The sequence below is a fragment of the Brachypodium distachyon genome, chromosome 3 (genome assembly GCF_000005505.3).
Source record: "Brachypodium distachyon strain Bd21 chromosome 3, Brachypodium_distachyon_v3.0, whole genome shotgun sequence".
Classification (NCBI taxonomy): domain Eukaryota; kingdom Viridiplantae; phylum Streptophyta; class Magnoliopsida; order Poales; family Poaceae; genus Brachypodium; species Brachypodium distachyon.
Window position 1 is genome coordinate 20129970 of NC_016133.3, and position 18327 is coordinate 20148296.

Below are 18327 nucleotides of genomic sequence, written 5' to 3' on the forward strand. Positions count from 1 at the left end.
CGAGTCGTCGAGTGTATCTAGGCGACTTGTATCTAAGTTGGGGGTGTCCTCTTGGCGCCCCCTCCTGGTCCTTTATATATGCAGGAACTCAGGTCTCAGGTAGAGTCCAAGTCGGTTACAATAAGGCGATATACTCTAATTAACCTTCTTTGTCTTGAGTCGTGAGATTTGGTATGAGACTCTTGGAGTCAAAGTAGGCTTCCTTGTGGGGGCTCAGCTGGGCTATACCAGGTATACTCGAGTCAAGTACGTGGTTAGTCATAACCACGTCAATGACACACTCGCCTCAAAAGGCGTGCCAACAGTGTCACGGGCCTTATCTTCTCGTTAATAAAATAACGCACAGAGTAAGTGCGACGTGTGGCGAAGATGTCGGTGGAGAATTAACTTCTCGTAGTCCGAGATTAAACAGGATAGCCTTGGCCCGGGACGAAAGGTGTTATGCCGACTAAGAATGTCGGCAGTTATGTGTCTCGGCCGAAAAAGGTCGAGATCATGTCGGCATCATACATGGTCGAATCTTTCCTAGCGCCAAATGTTTCAAGGTTTGGGAAACTGTCGTGGCCCAACATCTTTTCCTGTCGGACCGCAACAGCTTCGGGGACTAGTGTCGGGGGAATGACCCCAGGTAGGGTCATGACGACACATGGTGGCCGACTAAGCGAAAGCATGGCCGGCGTACGTAAATAAACCGACACTCGTAAGCCGACTTGCTAACAGGCTGGCATACCAAAAGTATGCCGGCATACCAAAAGTATGCCGGCATACCAAAAGTATGCCGACATCGTAATCTTCTCATATGTCTACAGGACAGGTTAAAGCTATTTTATCTTGGCTGGAGCCGGGATATGCCAACGGTCTTATCCTGATCTTCCGGTCTAAAGTAAAGCTATGGTCCTTTGATGACGGAAAAGCAGTCGCTGCTCACATCGCCGTGTCGGACGACTGCACAGTGATGCGCCGCTGAAGGACAGTGACGATAGCCGGGGCGTGGCTACAGTGCGCGCCCTCTCACAGGATGAAAAGCACGAGGCTGCATTGTCCCCTCCCGAAAAAACCCGGAGAGGACCACGGGCAGTACCCGGCGGGCCCGGAAGTATGGTCAGGGTGGCCCCTTGCCCCACCTGGCAGAGTAACACCCTTAGCCTATAAATAGAGGCATCACCCCTCTTGTGAGAGGGGTTCCCCCATTGAGTACTAGTTACTTCTTCTTCTTCTTCTTCTTCTTCTTCTTCTTCTTCTTCTTCTTCTTCTTCTTCTTCTTCCTCCTCCTCTCAACACAGCTCAAGGAGCAACATTGTAGTTCTCATACATCTCGGGTAATACAAACCAAGGCAGGAGTAGGAGTTTTACCTCTACAAGAGGGTTTCGAACCTGGATAAACACCGTGTGTTCTTTACGTTGTGTGAAGTTTCACCACGCCATCCCTCCTCCGGATCCTCCATCGTCCATCGGCCCCAACTTAAGTCATCACATGGCATTTGCCGTGACACCACCACGACAACCCAAAACAGGGGAAGACCACAACAATGTCTCCAAAGAGGACCACGACACCCACAGGATATGGTCATTGTCGGCGCCCTGCACCCACAGATGCCACCACCATAGCCGCGCCGCGGTAGGACAAGACCTAGTTCTCAAGCCTAGCATAACCGCATTCTCCTACGATGACGAGGGAAACACGCACACATTCATCTCTATGAACGCACGAGCGCACACCTACCCTTGCTACCCCTATGAGCACCTTACGTCATTCTCATGGAAAGAACATCGCCAGTTAAATTCCGAAATAAATCCAGAAAAATGCGAACGTGCACACATGCCAAATATAGGAATTGGATCTAGTTAGGCTGATTTCACCACAAGAAACCAAACCATCTGAACTACGCCCATGTCGTCGCATTTTATCTCCGGATTTTGCTACAAGGGGCTTGGCCTGTTGGACACGAAGCGGCCTTCCGAAGAAAGGATTTTCCCGCTCTTCTTTTAGCTGGCTACGTACCAAGTTTGGTGTTTTTTGCACCCAAACATGATGCATGTCGTACATTTTTTTAGTTACGTTTATCAAACATACTCGTATTCGTATTCAATTTTGAAGTGTAAGTTCTCAGCAGAATAGATATCTTAATTTTGTAATATTACCAAATATTAAGGGTGTACTCCCTCCGATTCTAAATCGTTGTCGTTGTTTTTTTTAGTTCAAAACAATTTAAAATCGGAGGGAGTACATATCATCAAGTGAATTGCATTAGGCGATGAACGCACGTTTGAACTTGTTTCCAATTCCATCTTCTTCTTTTTTGGAATTGTTGTCTTTGATCTCCTACTTGTAATGTTGTTTCGACAATCAAGTGACGAGACGGGCTTTCATGCACCTCAGTGCCCAAGTTGTATATAGTAAAGCAGAAATAAGATTAACATGGTATGCTTCCTTCGTTCTCACTTTAAATACACGACAGTCTACAATATACTACAAAGAAATATTTTGATCAGTTAAGAATACTTAATTCGACAATAATTGATTTTAGTAAGTAACAGATCCCTGCATCCACCGTCGGTCAGTACTCACCAAGTCACCAGAGCTTGTATTGCCGCAATGGCTCATCGGTCTCGACATAGGGGAATGCTCGGTAGATATCACCAATGTAGACATCCTTGCCTTGGTCAGTCCTACTGAGCAGGACATCGCCATGCCGTGATCTCCACTTGCCGCTTGGCTTGTTGGCGCACACAGCATGAAGCCCCTTCATCAGTAGGTACTCGCCGTGCATGAAGTGTGGCTTCAACGGCGATTGCAGACACCTGTCCAACTCCACATAGTACCAGCATGCCCACCGATGTTGTCCACTCACGCTCTCAAGAACCAACACCTTAGTTTTCGACGTCCCGAGCCGCGAGCCATCGTCACAGACGGTCACGCCCAGCCTCCCGTGCACTCCGACGAGCTCGAAGCTGCTCCTAAATCCGGCAGGTATGCGCGGCGCACTGACTGACGTGACACGCTCGTCCTCGAGGTCCAGCGACACGATCCTGCCAGAGCCCTGCGCGACCCAGTACGTCGCGCCGCCATCGACGCTGACGACGCCGGCGCCCAATCGACAACCCACGTTGATCGCCGGCGTCGCGACGTCCCGCCAAGACGCCTCCCCGAGCGTGAAAACCTGCAACCTGGGGAATTCCCAGGCCCAGCAGCAGAACGGGACGTGCACAACCGTGTGCCGCCCCGTCCTCTCATGGTGGGCGAAGCTGTACGCGCGGTGCCAAGAGTCGGACGAGGAGATATCGGCGCGCGTCAGCAGCGGGAGGGCGAGCTTCTCGCCGGTCGACGGGTTAGCCAGGAGGATGGCGCCGCCGGGCTTGCTGTCGTCGCAGAGGCAAAGCAGGCCGTTGCGTGTGCCGACCACATTCATTCTTCGGCTGCGGGGGCTGGCCATCACCCTCTTGAGGCTCCACCCATCGCCGAGGACGTGGGCAGAGCCGTCTCCCACGAGGAGGGTCTTGGCGTCGCTCTGCGGCAGGAGGCTCTTGGTGCGCTCGTCGATGGTGGCGCGCCAGTAGCGGCAGACGAGGCGGCATCGCCGGCTGGAGGCCGGTGAGAGCCGCCGCAGGATCTCGACCAAGGTGTCTGTAGCGCAGTCGGAGAAGAAGCTCGTGCAGGCCTCGTCCATGGGTGCTACGTGCTACCTGCGGCTGCGGGGGGTTTCGATTTGGGTTTCGTCGATGGATCGAGAGTTTTCCGGTGGTTTTTGAAACGGAATGCTAATCGATACCCTACTTGGTTCTCAAGTTTGCAACTATGGAGAGTTTTTGGGCCGGGCTTGGATGGGTTACGGGGTGGTCAAGCCGCCTGCAATTTGGGGCACAAACGTATTTCTTTTTTTTTCTCCACTCAAAAAAAAATTAGGAGTATTCCTTTTTTTTTACATCGGCTGTTACAACGTATTACTATTCGTAGTTTCGTACCAGCATTATCCTTCCAGAACATATCTAATGGATAATTCGGACATTAAATCCACGACCAAAATATACCCGCAGTCTTCATATTATTAACGAGGTTTCAAGTTAGTTATAAAATTACTAAACTACCTACGTAGGTCCTATTTTTTTATAAAGTGTGTCAACACACGTCCTAAGCTCGTCTAGAAGCGTTTGACCGGCCTACATGACGCGCTGACCGAATACACGTTAGCTAAGGGGTCAGCTGGACATGACCGATGCTGTAAAATTTAGAGTAAAATGCACCAGTACTAATATTATTGACGAGGTGCCAAATTAGCCTAAAATTACTAAACTGCATATTCAAGTCCTTTTTTTTTGTTAAGTGGGGGTCATGACAGGTCCTAACCTCTTTTACCGCGACCGCCTCGTTTTCGGTCAAGAAACCACATAAAAATCTTAACTTTGAGGGAGATTTTTAGCTTCCAAATATATTTACGCGAGAAACTCATGGGGCTATCCATAATATCTCTGTACATAGATTTGACCGAGAAATTTCCAAAAGGAGATAGCTTCCACCAAAATCTGTCAGGCGTTGTGGAGAGATTAACCATTAATCACTAGACTAAGTGCAACCAATCTACCCACTTATTGCCAGTCAATAATCGTCTGAACTCAATGTTTCGGGGTACCGTCGATAAAACATCGGCAACAACATCTTTCCGTTGCACAATGTTAAATAACGATGGGTATTGAATCGCAAGAGGGCTATCCCCAAGCAAGTATCTTCCCAAAACCGAGTACCACGACCATCTCCTAAAATAAATGTGCCTTTGTTAATAAAAATCATATGTACTTCTTGTCTTGTAAAAGGTGATTGGAATTGTGTGAGGAGCAGAAAGAAATTAGTCAAAAAAAAACAGGACCTGCTGGGAGCTGAGAGCCCCCAGGCTTTTTTTTTGTAAGAAGAAGACTTCTCACGCAAGTCTGAAAATCCCAGAACCTCGGTCCCATCCATACATAGCGACATCGCAACCCCTGTGAGATCGGACTAGGCTTTAGACCCGTTTGGTGTGGGACGGGCGAGGGGATTTTTTTTTTTTAAAAAAAAAAAATTCACTCCCAAGGGAGTTGAACACAGGACCTCAAGGGTTCAACAAGAGCTCCGAACCATTAGGCCAGAGACCATTCCACACAGAAATTAGTCAAAGAGCTATATATACTCCGTTTTTCTTCCGAGAAGAGTTATGCTTTGTTAAACTTTTTGGAAATGGGCGACAAATCAAAGGAGCATTTATTCCTTTAGATTTATAGCGTCTGTTTGGATTGGAGCCGCCGCTCACCAAACCAATTTGGACTTCGTTTGGATTAGCGTCAGGAATTTGCAACCACGCCAATTATTTGGTCACAGCGTTCTATTTCTGCGCCCAACGCTGGCGAGATGCTGGCGGCAAAAAGCTCCGCCAAATCGTTGGCTTACCCATTTTGGCAAGGCTCACTCGGGCGTGATCCAAACAGCCCCATAGTCTGGTAACACGAAGAGTCCTATTTCAGTTTGTAGAGTAATCCATTTTTCTGGTTAATTTGATACGTCGATTTTGTTAAATGCATGATAAACTTAAAAGTATAACCTTCTTCTTCTTCTTTTTGATACTGTTAATGTATATCCTTCTAATGTACTGTGAGTTGACATGATGCCATGGTCAGAAAGTTCTCCCCGGAAAATGATTATATTCCAGACTTCAGTTGGATATATGTTTTAGATCGTAGTAGCTTAGGTTAGCAATAGCTAACTAGTACGATCGACATGCCGTCCCTCGTGCACATGCTACTTCATACATGAATCGCCGAGGCATCAAATCAAATCATCTTAGGTCACGGTACAATCTTTCTTCTGTAGCTGAAAAGTCTGCGTTTACCATCTTCGTTCTCATCGTTTCTTTTTTCCCTCCAAAACCTCCGTTTTACTGACTTTATGATCACAGAGTTACTGGTACAGAAAATCAAGTAGCAAACGGTAAAAAAAAAGAACATCATAGAAAAGTGTACTGGTAAGCCGATTGACAGGTTTTGTTTGCTTAATTGCTTTGATGGACCTAGCAGCAACCGGATGAAAGAACACTTCGGCTGTTACAGTTTACAACCGTTTGCAATTAGTTGAACCTGCAAATCAAATATGCAGCTGAGGTGCGGCGGGGCTTGTCCCGTCGTTCTCCCACCTAAGTGTATTTTAGGTTTTTGTGGCCGCGTGTTGGTTTTCGTTAGGCTTCCCTTAATGGATTTATGTTTGTATGAACGTTGGTCCTGTTTTTCTTACAAATTGGATCACTTCTCTTGCAGACAGATTTTTGTATCGACCGCTTCTTGGCAATTAGTAATCCACTGATAGTTGTTTTAGCAAAAAGAAAAACACAATAAATTCTAATTCCAATACAGATTTGTTATTCCAGTGCTGATTCATCGCAGAATTCAGACGTCGATTCATCCACATATAATTTTATCTCGTTGCTGTACTAACGTGTTTTGATGTTTCAATGACAGGTTGTTTTCCTCCTGCATATGTCTCTGCTTTCCTTCCGGTTGTACTAGTTTGTATTTTGTACTTCATCCGTCCCGAATTAACTGACGGCATGTCCATTGCATCCATATAAAAATTATACAAATACACGTCAGTCGGAGGGAATATTAAATTTCTGCTTAGTTGTTGCACTAGTTTGTACTCCCTCCGGCCGGAATTACATGTATCTAGACGCTTATACACATAGATACATCCGTATTTGGTCAAATTTGAGACAAGTAATACCGATCGGGAAAAGTAATAAATTTCAGACACTTATAATAGATGAAAAAGGTAGTTTGTATTAAATTTCCTTTGCAATTTTGTACTCCATCCATCCGAATTAACCGATGGCATGTCGATTGCATTCGTATAAAAATTATACAAATCCACGTCAGTCCGAGGGAACACTAACTTTCTGTAGTTGCTGCACTAGTTTGTACTAAATTTCAGACAGTTATAGTAGATGGAAAAGGTAGTTTTAGAAAAAAATACTTAAAAACCAAGTAAAACCCAGATTTTTTCTGGTAAATACACAGCCTTTTCATCGTTAAAGTTACGGAGAGAAAAAAACACGGCAAAACCTATGGACGAACCAAGGACAATCAATCCAGGACCCATCCCCACTTTGTCTTCTACCCATGAAACAGGATCAAAACAAAGCTAAAAGCGAAGTAAAGTAATTTTAGACCCACTCCCTGCAATAAGCACAGTCCTCAGAGCCACCCCAAAGATTCTCCTCTCCTTTCTCTAGTGTTTGCCCTAGTTGCCCTATCGCCATTTCCATCTCGTATCCTCTGTCTTCTCCAGCTGAACTGTCACGCTAGCACACCACAGCATCCGTGCAGGGGGGAAGCGAGAGTGAGCAATAACTGCGGTCCTTTCGCCTGACATTGTACAACATTTGCACGCTTCTTCCTCAGCACACCACTGCATAGCATTTCCTCGCCAATGGAGTTGCCGAGATGTATCACCGTTCTCTTGCTCTTGTTGATTTTGTGGAGAGGTAAACTATTTCGTGGCAAATCGATGCTTCTCTTTTCCTTTCTTTGCGTGAGCTTTGGGTGGCGAACTGGCTGACGTTGCGCTACTTCTTGGTGGTGCAGAGGGGGAAGCGGCGACGTTCACGTTCGTGAACCGGTGCGGCGACACGGTGTGGCCGGGCATCCTGTCCAACGCCGGCACCGCGCGCCTGGGCACCACGGGGTTCGAGCTCCCCACTGGCGCGTCGCGCGCCGTGCCCGCGCCCTCCGGCTGGTCCGGCCGCCTCTGGGCGCGCACCGGCTGCTCGGCCCAGAGCGGCTCCGGTCGTCTCGTCTGCGCCACGGGCGACTGCGGCTCCGGAGCCGCCGAGTGCGCCGGCGCCGGCGCGGCCCCGCCGGCCACGCTGGCCGAGTTCACGCTGGACGGCACCGGCTCCGGCCTGGACTTCTACGACGTGAGCCTCGTGGACGGCTACAACCTGCCGGTGCTCGTGGAGCCGTCGTCCTCGGGCGAGCAGCGCGGCGCCAGCGGCGGGACGGCGAGCGCCCCCGGGTCGTGCGCGGTGGCCGGGTGCGCGGCGGACCTGAACGCGATGTGCCCCGGGGAGCTCCGGTCGAGCGGCGGCGGGTCCTGCCGGAGCGCGTGCGAGGCGTTCGGCAGGCCCGAGTACTGCTGCAGCGGGGCGTTCGCGAGCCCGAGCGCGTGCCGGCCCACGGCCTACTCGCAGGTGTTCAAGATGGCGTGCCCGAGGTCCTACAGCTACGCATTCGACGACCCAACGTCCACCTTCACCTGCGCCGGCGGCCCCGACTACACCGTCACCTTCTGCCCCGGCGCGTCCCCGAGGTCAGTCACTTCACTTCCATGGCCAGCCTGTCCCTCCGTGCACATTGCAAATCTGGATCTTTGGTTGGTTCTTGGCTTGTGTAGGGGGGTTGATCTGTTCTACTCCTTTTTACTGCTGTCTTGTAGCTGATGTTTGTAGATAGATATTCCGCCATGGCCACCCATGAGGGGCTGCCGCTGCTGATTTTTTTCCCCCTCGTGTCCTTTAGCTCAGCCTTGTCAGAGATTAGTGACTTTTTTTGTCTGAGAAATTTATCAATCATCGCATCGTTCACTCCACTCTTGTTACTGCTAATCTTGTGTGCTCAAAAGATAAGAGGATCGAGATTAAAACGACAGATCTAGGCAAGATCTTTATTATAGATTCAGTTATCAGCAGAATGGGGTGGAATGAGAAGTGCGACAAGAAGCTTTGTTTTCTTTCATTTGTTTACTGTTTCTGCCATTCCACGCTCGTGAACTGACCATGTGAGCCTGTCCTGTCTTTTCTCTTGTCCCGTGAGCAGCCAGAAGTCGACCACGCTGCCGGGCACGACGCCGACGGCGGTACCGGCGTCGACGACGCCGGTCGCGACGCTGACCCCGACAACGACGATGCCGGGGACGACGACTCCGACAATGATGCCTGGGACGACGATGCCGGGGACGACGTTCACTGACGCCATCCCGGACAGCACGCCGATGCCGATGAGCGGCGAGGTCGGCGGTCAGGGCGTGTTCCTCAGTGAAGGCGGCGGCGGGAGCAGCGACTCCTGGCTCGCCAACATGGCCACCGGCGACGTCACCGCCGCAGGGGACTCGCTCGCGGCAGCCTCGTTGTATCTGGTGGCGGCGCCATTGGCGTTGCTTCTGCTGACACGATAGCTGGTGGTGGCCGCTCGCCATTGTGCGACGTGATGGTAACCGGCAGACTGGCAGAGCAGGATCGGGTAAGAGAAAGATTTGTAACTTGTAGGGTTAGATCCAGGGACACACCATTGTTTTGTCACCGTTCCATCGTGATGTACGTAGGTTATTGGCTCTAGTTGTACTCCGCTTCACAAGATTTTAATTTCAGTTTGGGCTGGCAATGTCGGTTCGTGGCCCTAGGCTAGCCGGGCACGGCACGGTGCGCGCGCGCGCGTGCATATGCAGTGTAGGTGCAGCCGTGCAGCGCGCCAGCGCGTGGTGTCGGGCGCGCGGCACATGGGGGCGTGGAGATCGAGGCACGAAGGCGGTGGTCACGGGCCACTCCGGCTAGCTAGTCGCGCACTGCTTTCTAGTCCAGCCGCGAAAGGGGCGTGCGGAACTGCGGATGTGACGGGATAGGGGGATGGGCCTCGCCTCTCCACAACTGTTCTGTACAAATTTTACAGCGTCATTCCTCTCTCTTTCATCGTTTTACAGGGCATTTTACGTTTCGCTGTAAAGGCAGATCCCTCCCTGGCTCGATCGGTAATCATGCAGCCTCATGCGTGGGCTCGCACCAGCTGACCAGCAGCGCGTAATCGTAGAAAAACTACGTCGATTCATCCGCATGTAATTCCATTGTGTTGCTGTTTTGTCAGATCTTCAAAACTAATGGGTTTTGATGTTTCGATGACATTTTTTACTACTCCATTTACTAAATCTACTCCCTTTACTAAATCTGGGACAAATAAATTCTGCATTCCTTACAGCGGTACTATTTTCTAATGTGTTTATGTATTGGTTCTACTGCACAATTTCTAATGCATTTATGCACTTGTTCTAATTGCACAACTTTTAGGCTCTCTTTGGGTCATAGGACTTTTGGAGGAAAAAGGAGGATTTCAATTCTAAGGAATAGTTAATGTCATTTGGATCATAATATTTGCATTGAAGGAATTTCATATGATGGGGATCTTTCCTCCAAAGTTTAGAGGAATTCAAGCATGAGGTTTAGCCTCGTCGAAATTTTTCGGTTCACTTTCTGGTTTAAACCATGTAACAGAACTTGTGAACTGATAGGAAAATAGACAACATCAAATCATGAATTTTAATAGAACTTCCAACACATACATGACTCGAAGTCTCAAACAGAGAAATCTTGACATAACCCAAGTCTTGCAGGCTTGGGGTTGCATAAAAGTTTAAAAGCACTTCATACAAAACATATAATGGACTTCTGCGTTTTGGGCCGAGGAAGAGTTATAGACTATTTATCATTAGCTCAGTTTATTCGGTTAACCAAAATTAGTAACGGTTAATTCGGTACTGGCTAATTCAGATTCGGTTTCGGTTTTTTAAGCCCATTCCTACCTGAGTTCATATTTTCCAATTGAGCTTCAATGCCCAAGCTCCGGATGGATAGAGGCATAGAGCAACGAGCTAATCGAGTGCACAAGATAGTACAGCACCAACACATACTTGCCATGACCAACTTAGTTGATAGTGATTAACAAGACAGCTTCATCAAAGAACTACTGGTGTTTTCTCCTCCAAGATAGTGAGCACCTGTTTGAGGCTGCCATTACTGTGGCCACTATGCCTATCCACTTAAAGGGATTCAGCAGATTTAGACATCTTCTGCTGCTCCAATGTTTTCACGGGTCCGTCCACACCACCTGCCAGCATAGGGAAAACAAACATGGAAGATAATTCAACTTGTCTAGTAATCATACTAACGAAGAAAGATAAAGCTTCATCGCTCCCAGCAATACGAAACCTGGCAACTTACATATTGCAAGGTGCAGGCAGGAATGAACAGAGAAAAGAAGGCAAAGCATACTGATGTCAGGAGATAAGCACCTGTGGTATAAAAGGCAATGTATGGGAAGATAGATGCAGACACATTAGCCTCAAAAATCTTCTTGCACTGCATGGACTTTAGCTGGACTGCAAAGACACCATTTTTTGTCCATATGAAAACAGAATCATCATCCTCAACGAGACCCAATATCCTGACCGGAGGCCTTACAGTCAAATGATTTGCTGTCAATGCCAGAGATGGCACTTTCAGTGGAGGGAATGCATCCAACTGAATGGTCCTACGCAGAACCCATCCCGTAACACCCTCAGCATCCGACTCCCGAGCCCATAGGCGCAGGTTGAATTCTGTCAAGGCAGCAAGGCCTAGCCCACCATCCTCTGCCTTCATGATGTGGACATTCCTCCTGTATATACCATGTGTATCTGGTGGACACTCAATATGATATAATCTACATGTGTCCAGCTGAAATGCAAGGATATACTTTAACTTCAGTGGCCAGTACAAGACGTTTCCAACAAGGACGCTAGGCCTCGAATCAACCTCAGATGGTGATGGTGAAGACACCACGGAGTGCCAGATGCCAATATCCGATGAGTATCTAGAGGCATATGCATAGCGCGTGCAGGTGAATACCCACACTATAACAAAGGGGCAAGAGCGGCAGTCACCATGCTCATTGTGGCCGGCTGCACAAAGCACTGCAGCATGGCTCTCAGGAACGATGCCATGATGAAGACGACTATCCACATCAGGAGTAACTGGTACATATTGCCGATTACCAGTCATGGGGTTCCACACTTGGAGTCTATCCCAACTTGAGCTAACAAGGAGGACAAGGCTGTGGCGGCAGCAAAGGACCTGCCAGAAGGGGTCGTCAGGTAGGGAGAAGGCTGCTGTTGTGACACAATCAGGAGGGTCCCCAGTGGGGAGAAAACGGGGGATGCGGGTGGAGTTGCTGAAGAAGCCAAGCACGGGGAGTTTCTGATGGAGTGTGTGAAAGCGACAGACAAATCGGCGTTCTTTGATTAGCCAGTGCCATCGCTTGCAGACGAGCGACGTGCGGATCAAGCAGGTGGGATGTGCTGGAAGGCAGAGAAAGATCTCGATGAGGAGATCATCTGGCAGCAGGCTTGGTGAGGTGGGTAACAAAAGGCAATGCGGTTTAGCCTTTAAAAAGAAGCTAAAACCTAAAATATATGATAACATTTCCTTTGCCATCAACAGGATAGTACCTGCCCGCAACACCAACGAAGACATAATGTTGACAATAGTGTTGACGATATGCACCAAGAACCCATAAGGGTTCATCATCTTCCTGTGACCTTATAACTTGGAGGTTCGGCTAGAAGCAACGGGCAGGAATAATGTGGCAAGGCTTGTTGATTCTTGCAGTCATACTCTCCAATATTTTGATTTACTTTATTTGCTTTGAACAAACCATACTCTTTAATCTCTGTCTCTCTGCTCCAACTTTACTGATGAGAACAATTGACCTTCACATGAATAAGTCCTGCAATTATACAGGGCATTGACATTTGTCAGTAATAAGTTAATAAAATATAAGACCTATTTGAAATGCAGAAAATGGATGTAGTACAAATACATATTTTCATGTCCATTTTTATACAATCTAAGAATCACATCTTATAAGTTGCAAGTAAAACATATCTTGTAGTACAAATACAGAATTACATATCACTAGCTCAGAATAGGGATGTAAGCAGGCAAGGGCTACCCACTAAGCTGCTAAGCCACACCGCAAAGGCGCAAACAAGGCCCACTTAGCTCCTAGTGGGACAACTGCATCATGGACGAGGCTTCAAGTGTACGCCCTGCAATTTTCCAGCGAGCCCCCCCATAGCCCTGAAGAATACACCCTCTTTGAGCTGCCATGGTGTCCTTGACAGACGTGCCACCTCCTCCACCCAGCTACTCCTGCTAGAATCTGCCACTGACAGAAGCACCGCCTCGTCCGCCTGGCTAATCCTCTTAGAAGCTGGAATTGACAGCAGCATCGTCAGCCCCGTCGCTCAACTCCTCCGCTGGGGTCTGATCATTGGAGCCGCCGCCCTCATCGCCCGCCTCCTCCGCGATGCTCCAGTCGTTGGAACTGCTATTCCAGCCACCCACCTCCTCTGTCGGGCCTTGCCGGCAGCTGCGGTTGAAGCCCTCTCCAGGACCGGCTCAATGTGTCCCAATACAGTATGGCAGCTCCTGTGTGTTTTTGGATCTCACTTAGCATTCACATGTTGTGATGTCTGGCCCAGCTGATGGTTTTTGATGCAATAGCTCTCCTTGCTGGCTGGCTACTTCAAATGCATATTAATCAGAGTGCGTGCTTTGTGAGCCCCATTTTTTTTAAATGATAATTGTATTTCAGCTTCCAAACAATCTAAAAAACATTTATATATGTATATATAGATGTATGTAAAATTTGATGACTAAATAATTTAACATGTAGGCTACAGAAAAAATATATAGTGTTTAGGGTTTAGCCTCCAATTTTACAGTACACTTATGAGAAATATGCACATTTGTTTTTTACGTGTAGACCACAAATCAACATATTTCTCAATGAAACTTTACAGGGTATGTAATACACATCTATATGTATGTGTATTTGTTTTTCATCATTTTGGAACCAGCAAAATGTTGTTTTTATTTTTGAAATAATGGGCTCCTGGAGCCCGATCTCATTTTGGGGTTTTCGTATATTAATCATTACTTCCTGAAACACAAACCACTCCAAACTGAAAAAATAATCTCACATAGTTTCTGAATACCTAACCTGACAACATGCATCTAGCAGGGTAGATTTCAATTTCAGAAATTATTGTTGTTTATTTAATGTAACAGAGTATCCTCTACTTGACCATGATTATTCTTATTTAGTATCAACAAGATTATATTTATTTATCTATATCTATTTTCCAAATCACTATATGTTAACCATCCTCTGAAATGTGTTAAATCCTTCTAACAGGTGAGTGGGGTGGCCGAATTACACAGCAACATTTTGAAGCAAGAGCTATTTGCAGACTATCTTTCTATTTGAGGAAGATGAACAATGATGATTGATCAAACTGGCTAGCTGCCATGATTTTTTTTGTCTCCTTGTAATATATAATCAAATAACTAATTGATGTAGTATTATGTTCTGAAGATTAATGGCCATTTTTCTTTGATTCTTTTAAGTGTTTACCAGAACATGTGATACTTATTGCTAGTTGCTCTAGTTGACTACTGGGCAGTCAGCACTTCATAGATCTATAGTTCCTGGCGAACATGCGATAGCTACCGCAACTGTTGCGTGCTCACTAGTGATTGCCTGTGGGCTGCCCTGCCTGAAACCCTTGTTTAGAACCATAAAATCTCATCATAAAAATGTGTGATATGTACATAGTCATAATAGATTCTACCAAGCGTACATTTAAATTTTATTCAATCAGAATGGCCCTGCATAAGAAAGATCAAATTTAGCAAAGGTTCAGCATTAGCTACAGCGCGATTAGATTCTACCTACCCATATTAATTAACCAAAAACTACAGTCGAGCTCACAGAAGTAGTACGATCAACAGGTATAACTCCAAACTTCAAAGTTACTGAGTTACGCATACTATTCAGCTTGGAAGTTTATTAAATTTTCGCACCTCTAAAATATTTGCATTGGTAATTTACTTGTCCTAACTCCTATGGGAAAGAGCTGTAAACTTCAAGGTTACCTTTCCTGCCAGGATAGGGAGGTAACGAGACATGAAATGATTGAATTTGAGAGGTGGACAGACAAATCTATTCACACGAAATTGAATTGCCACAACTAAGACCATTTTAAACTTCAGTGCAGAAGAAGAAAAAAAATACCCAAAATATTGCACTGAACTGTTTGTACCGAAAATAAACAGAACAGCACAGAACTGAAATGCCATTTGGTTTTGCAAGAAAAAAAAAACCTAGATTACAACATCTGTACACAAGCAAGCAAATCCGTAGACTTCAAAACTAGCTCGGACAGTATGTCCGTCTATTTGCATAGGATTGTGGCGAATGAGCGAAAAATTACAGGTGGGAGCAGAGCACTAATCAAACTTCCACCGAGAACACGTCGAGGAAACAAGAAAGTAGCAGAGATTCCAATCGTCGTGGAGGAAACGAACCTCGGTGAAGCCCGTCGGCATACCATCCGCCGTGGACAGGGCGGCGGCGGCAGGGAAACCCGGGATGGAACGGAAGGGTGCGGCAGCGAGCGATGACAAAGAAGCGGAGTGAGGAGAGCACGGCAGTGCGAGCGGGGAAGAAGGGGGTGAATTGTGCGACAGCTAAAAAGGGGAGGGAGGAGAGCTCGTGGTACCCCGAGAGTCGGACCCGAGAGGAGGGGCGGCGTTTCTCTCAATCTCTCTTGCTATTCTCTTCGGTGGCGGCGTGGCGTTTTCTTCGGCGGCGTCGGTTCTCCCTCTGAGCAAAATACAGGACCTGCTGTTATTAAGCTTCGACTTAGTCATAAAATTATGAAAATGTACATTTGAGTCTTAATTATTACTCCATCCATTTCACAAAGGCGATGTATTTTGTTTCGTTGAGACAAGATTTTGACCAATAAAAAATCTATTGATATCTGTTGTTCATACGTGAAACTTATATCAATGATCCGTTTTTAAAAATTCTTACTAATGATCATGGTTCCTAATCATATAAGTTATATATTAATAAAGTAATTATTGGTTAAAGGCTTGTTTTAACGAAACAAAATACGCCAACCTTTGTGAAATGGAGGGAATATTAAGCTTCAACTTAGTTCTAAAATTATGAAAATGTACATTTGGGTCTTAATTTTACGTTAAGTTGGTCACAAGAGATCCTAAGCTGGTTCTGACAGATTTGACCGCCTACGCGCGTTGACCAGCTATACGTTGGCACACGAGAAAATCGAAAAAGAGAAATTGTCCAAATCGATCAAAATGGGAAAATCGAGCAAAATTAAAAAAAAATGCAATTACCCAAAATTCTCTTCTGCTTTTGGTCAATTTTAATCGATTTGGCCAATTCCTCTCTATTTCAATTTTCTGCTGTGACGACGTGTAGCTGGTCAGCGCGTCACGTAGGCGGTCAAACCCGCCAGAACTAGCTTAGGACCACTCGTGGCCAACTTAACATAAAACTATGGTCCGAATGCGCATTAGTTAACACCCACTCCATAATAATAGGACCTCGGATGTATTTTCCTCTTTCCCTCTCGAGGGTTCCGTAATTGATCGAGATCTGGTGCCTTGCTAGGTCAAGGCACGGCTTGCCTTGCCCCCCTTAATCCACCCTCCATTTAAATCGGACGGCGAACATCTGATGGGGTCATATGACTCAGCTACGAAAGAGCGCATTAGGGCCCCTGATTCAGGGGAAGCGCCAAGGAAACAGGCTTCTTTGGCGAAATTGCACGGGCGCTCCAGCGGCTCTTCCGCCATCACCGCGGGAAAGTGAGGGGAGCGAGGTCCGGCACCGGCAGGCCTCTTTGTCCCCACTCTCCTCCACCCTGCGTCGTCGCTGCGACGACCTCCTCCGCCACGCCGCCTCGACAGGCTCCTCCGTCCAGCACCGCTGCCTCGACAGGCTCATGGCACAAGGAAATCTTGGCAAAGGCACTTCCAAGAGAAGCTGAGGTGGATTTTATCAGCATAACAGGTTCTACACTCACATCGAAGGTTATTTAGTTAACTTGTTCAAATGCGGGAAATGAGTGAAGTGAGTGAAATAAGTGCAACTACTGGTGCGAGGGCTCATCAATGCATGATGTTTTCTCTACTACTCTTTAATTTGTAGTTGGAACGTCCGTCGTCCGTTTCTTCCGCTGTCCATCAGTTGGCTGAAATTACAATTTCTGCCACCGCCTCACACACGATCCTCCACTCTCCTCGAAACACCCGGCGGTGAAAAAACCCAGCACACCACCGCCTCCTCCTCGCTCTTCGCGGCTCCGTCCAGAGCGCTTGCCGCCCCGAGGATGCGGGCATGAAGGAGAGCCCGAGCACGCCGCCTCCTCCTCGCTCCTTGCCGCCCGCTTCCTTCCCTTCCACAGACCAAGGCAAGAGGGCTAGGGTTGTGGGTGGTGGAGCCGTGGATGGGGTCGATCCCGAGCACATAGGCTTCGGGCATGGAGGAGGAGATCCCGAGCACAGAGGCCGCGGGCATGGAGGATCTCAGTGTCGTAGCCTGGGGCTTAGACACCGGGGATGCGAGGCACCCCCTTTTTGGTTTGGCAGTGGGCGTTGGGGATCGCTCCGGCGATCGCCGGCGAGACCAATGTCAAGCGTGAAGATGCACAAGATCGTTTTACCCAGGTTCGGGCCACCCTGAGGTGTAAAACCCTACGTCCTGCTTCTGAGCTTGTATTAGCCAATTAACTCGGGTTTACAAGTTGCCGGGGAGTCATCGGGCGTTCTCTCCTTTGTTGCTAAGTGCTACTTGCTATTTCTGGACTAAAGCTAGTAAAAGCCGAACCGAACGAAAAAAAACCCCATTTTTATCCTGCACGTCAGATCCTTACCAAGCCCGAGATGCTGCAATTTTTTTCGAAATGCACGAAAAAAGGTACAACACAGATAGCCCTCCTGCCTCCCGACCCCCGGGCACAGAAGGGTCGATACCAATCTTGGGTGTGAGCACTCTCCTATTCCCAAGACGCAGCTGCTGCGTGGTGCGCGTTGCGGGGAACCGGCAACGGCACGACCCCGTGCCGGAGTGATCCGGCAACGGGATTTTTGTTTTGGAGGCTCCGGCAGCCCCCTGCTCACAGCCAAGGATGAAAAGAGACTTCTGTGCACCTAGAGCAGGAGACAGACGAAAAAACACGCAATAAACGAACCAACTTGAAATTCAGAGGAAAACACTTATCTTTATTCACAAAAACTAGCGGATTACAATCGGGGGTTGCCCGGCTACACTAGTTCGAGAGGCATGTTGCAGGAGCATCACCCGTGGGTCAGGCTCCACCGCTTCACGGGTAGAACTTGCGCAAGTGCTCAAGATTCCAACTGTTTTGCACCGGCAAGCCTTCTTCGGTTTCCAGCCGGACAGCCCCCGGCCTGGTCACCTGCACTACCCGGAAGGGGCCCTCCCATTTCGGAACCAACTTGTTCCCGGCCTTCGTTTCTTGTATCCGGCGCAGGACAAGGTCTCTGACCTCGAGCTCCCGGGTACGGACCCGCTTGTCATAATAACGGCGGAGACCCTGCTGATAGCGTGCAGCTCGTACAGCAGCCCGGCATCGAAGTTCTTCGATGAAGTTAAGATCGTCAACCCTCT

General features: G+C 47.8%; 3 protein-coding genes across 4 annotated transcripts; 1 reads left to right on the top strand and 2 right to left on the bottom strand.

Annotated features, from left to right (window-relative positions):
- Positions 1 to 2573: 2573 nt before the first annotated feature.
- Positions 2574 to 3668, bottom strand: LOC104584094 (F-box protein At3g07870). Its single transcript, XM_010238222.1, has one exon. It carries the CDS (start codon positions 3666 to 3668, stop codon positions 2574 to 2576), a length of 1095 nt encoding a protein of 364 aa, XP_010236524.1.
- A 3505-nt stretch (positions 3669 to 7173) lies between these two features.
- Positions 7174 to 14221, top strand: LOC100839409 (thaumatin-like protein 1). 2 transcript variants are annotated; one of them, XR_002965408.1, is made up of 4 exons: positions 7174 to 7499; positions 7600 to 8323; positions 8830 to 9252; positions 14017 to 14221. XR_002965408.1 is itself a non-coding variant. In XM_014900126.2 (3 exons), exons 1-3 carry the CDS (start codon positions 7445 to 7447, stop codon positions 9185 to 9187), a joined length of 1137 nt encoding a protein of 378 aa, XP_014755612.1. In that variant the 5' UTR covers positions 7175 to 7444; the 3' UTR covers positions 9188 to 9393. The 2 variants fall into 2 exon arrangements, 1 of the variants encoding a protein (XP_014755612.1); XM_014900126.2 differs by lacking the exon at positions 14017 to 14221 and having other exon boundaries at positions 7175 to 7499; positions 8830 to 9393.
- On the bottom strand, positions 10297 to 15478 carry LOC100841347. Its single transcript, XM_003573685.4, has 3 exons — positions 15189 to 15478; positions 11072 to 12543; positions 10297 to 10887 (listed from the first exon to the last, which is right to left on the bottom strand). Exons 2-3 carry the CDS (start codon positions 12342 to 12344, stop codon positions 10820 to 10822), a joined length of 1341 nt encoding a protein of 446 aa, XP_003573733.2. The 5' UTR covers positions 12345 to 12543; positions 15189 to 15478; the 3' UTR covers positions 10297 to 10819.
- Positions 15479 to 18327: the final 2849 nt, after the last annotated feature.

Excerpts from the sequence above, each read along its gene's own strand:
- LOC100841347 (XM_003573685.4), bottom strand. The coding sequence starts at position 12,344 with ATGATGAACCCTTATGGGTTCTTGGTGCATATCGTCAACACTATTGTC. Across the intron at positions 10,888-11,071 it reads CATTGCCTTTTATACCACAG|GTGGTGTGGACGGACCCGTG; the intron begins GTGCTTATCTCC and ends CTATGCTGGCAG.
- LOC104584094 (XM_010238222.1), bottom strand. The coding sequence starts at position 3,668 with ATGGACGAGGCCTGCACGAGCTTCTTCTCCGACTGCGCTACAGACACC.
- LOC100839409 (XM_014900126.2), top strand. The coding sequence starts at position 7,445 with ATGGAGTTGCCGAGATGTATCACCGTTCTCTTGCTCTTGTTGATTTTG. Across the intron at positions 7,500-7,599 it reads CTTGTTGATTTTGTGGAGAG|AGGGGGAAGCGGCGACGTTC; the intron begins GTAAACTATTTC and ends TTGGTGGTGCAG. Across the intron at positions 8,324-8,829 it reads TGCCCCGGCGCGTCCCCGAG|CCAGAAGTCGACCACGCTGC; the intron begins GTCAGTCACTTC and ends TCCCGTGAGCAG.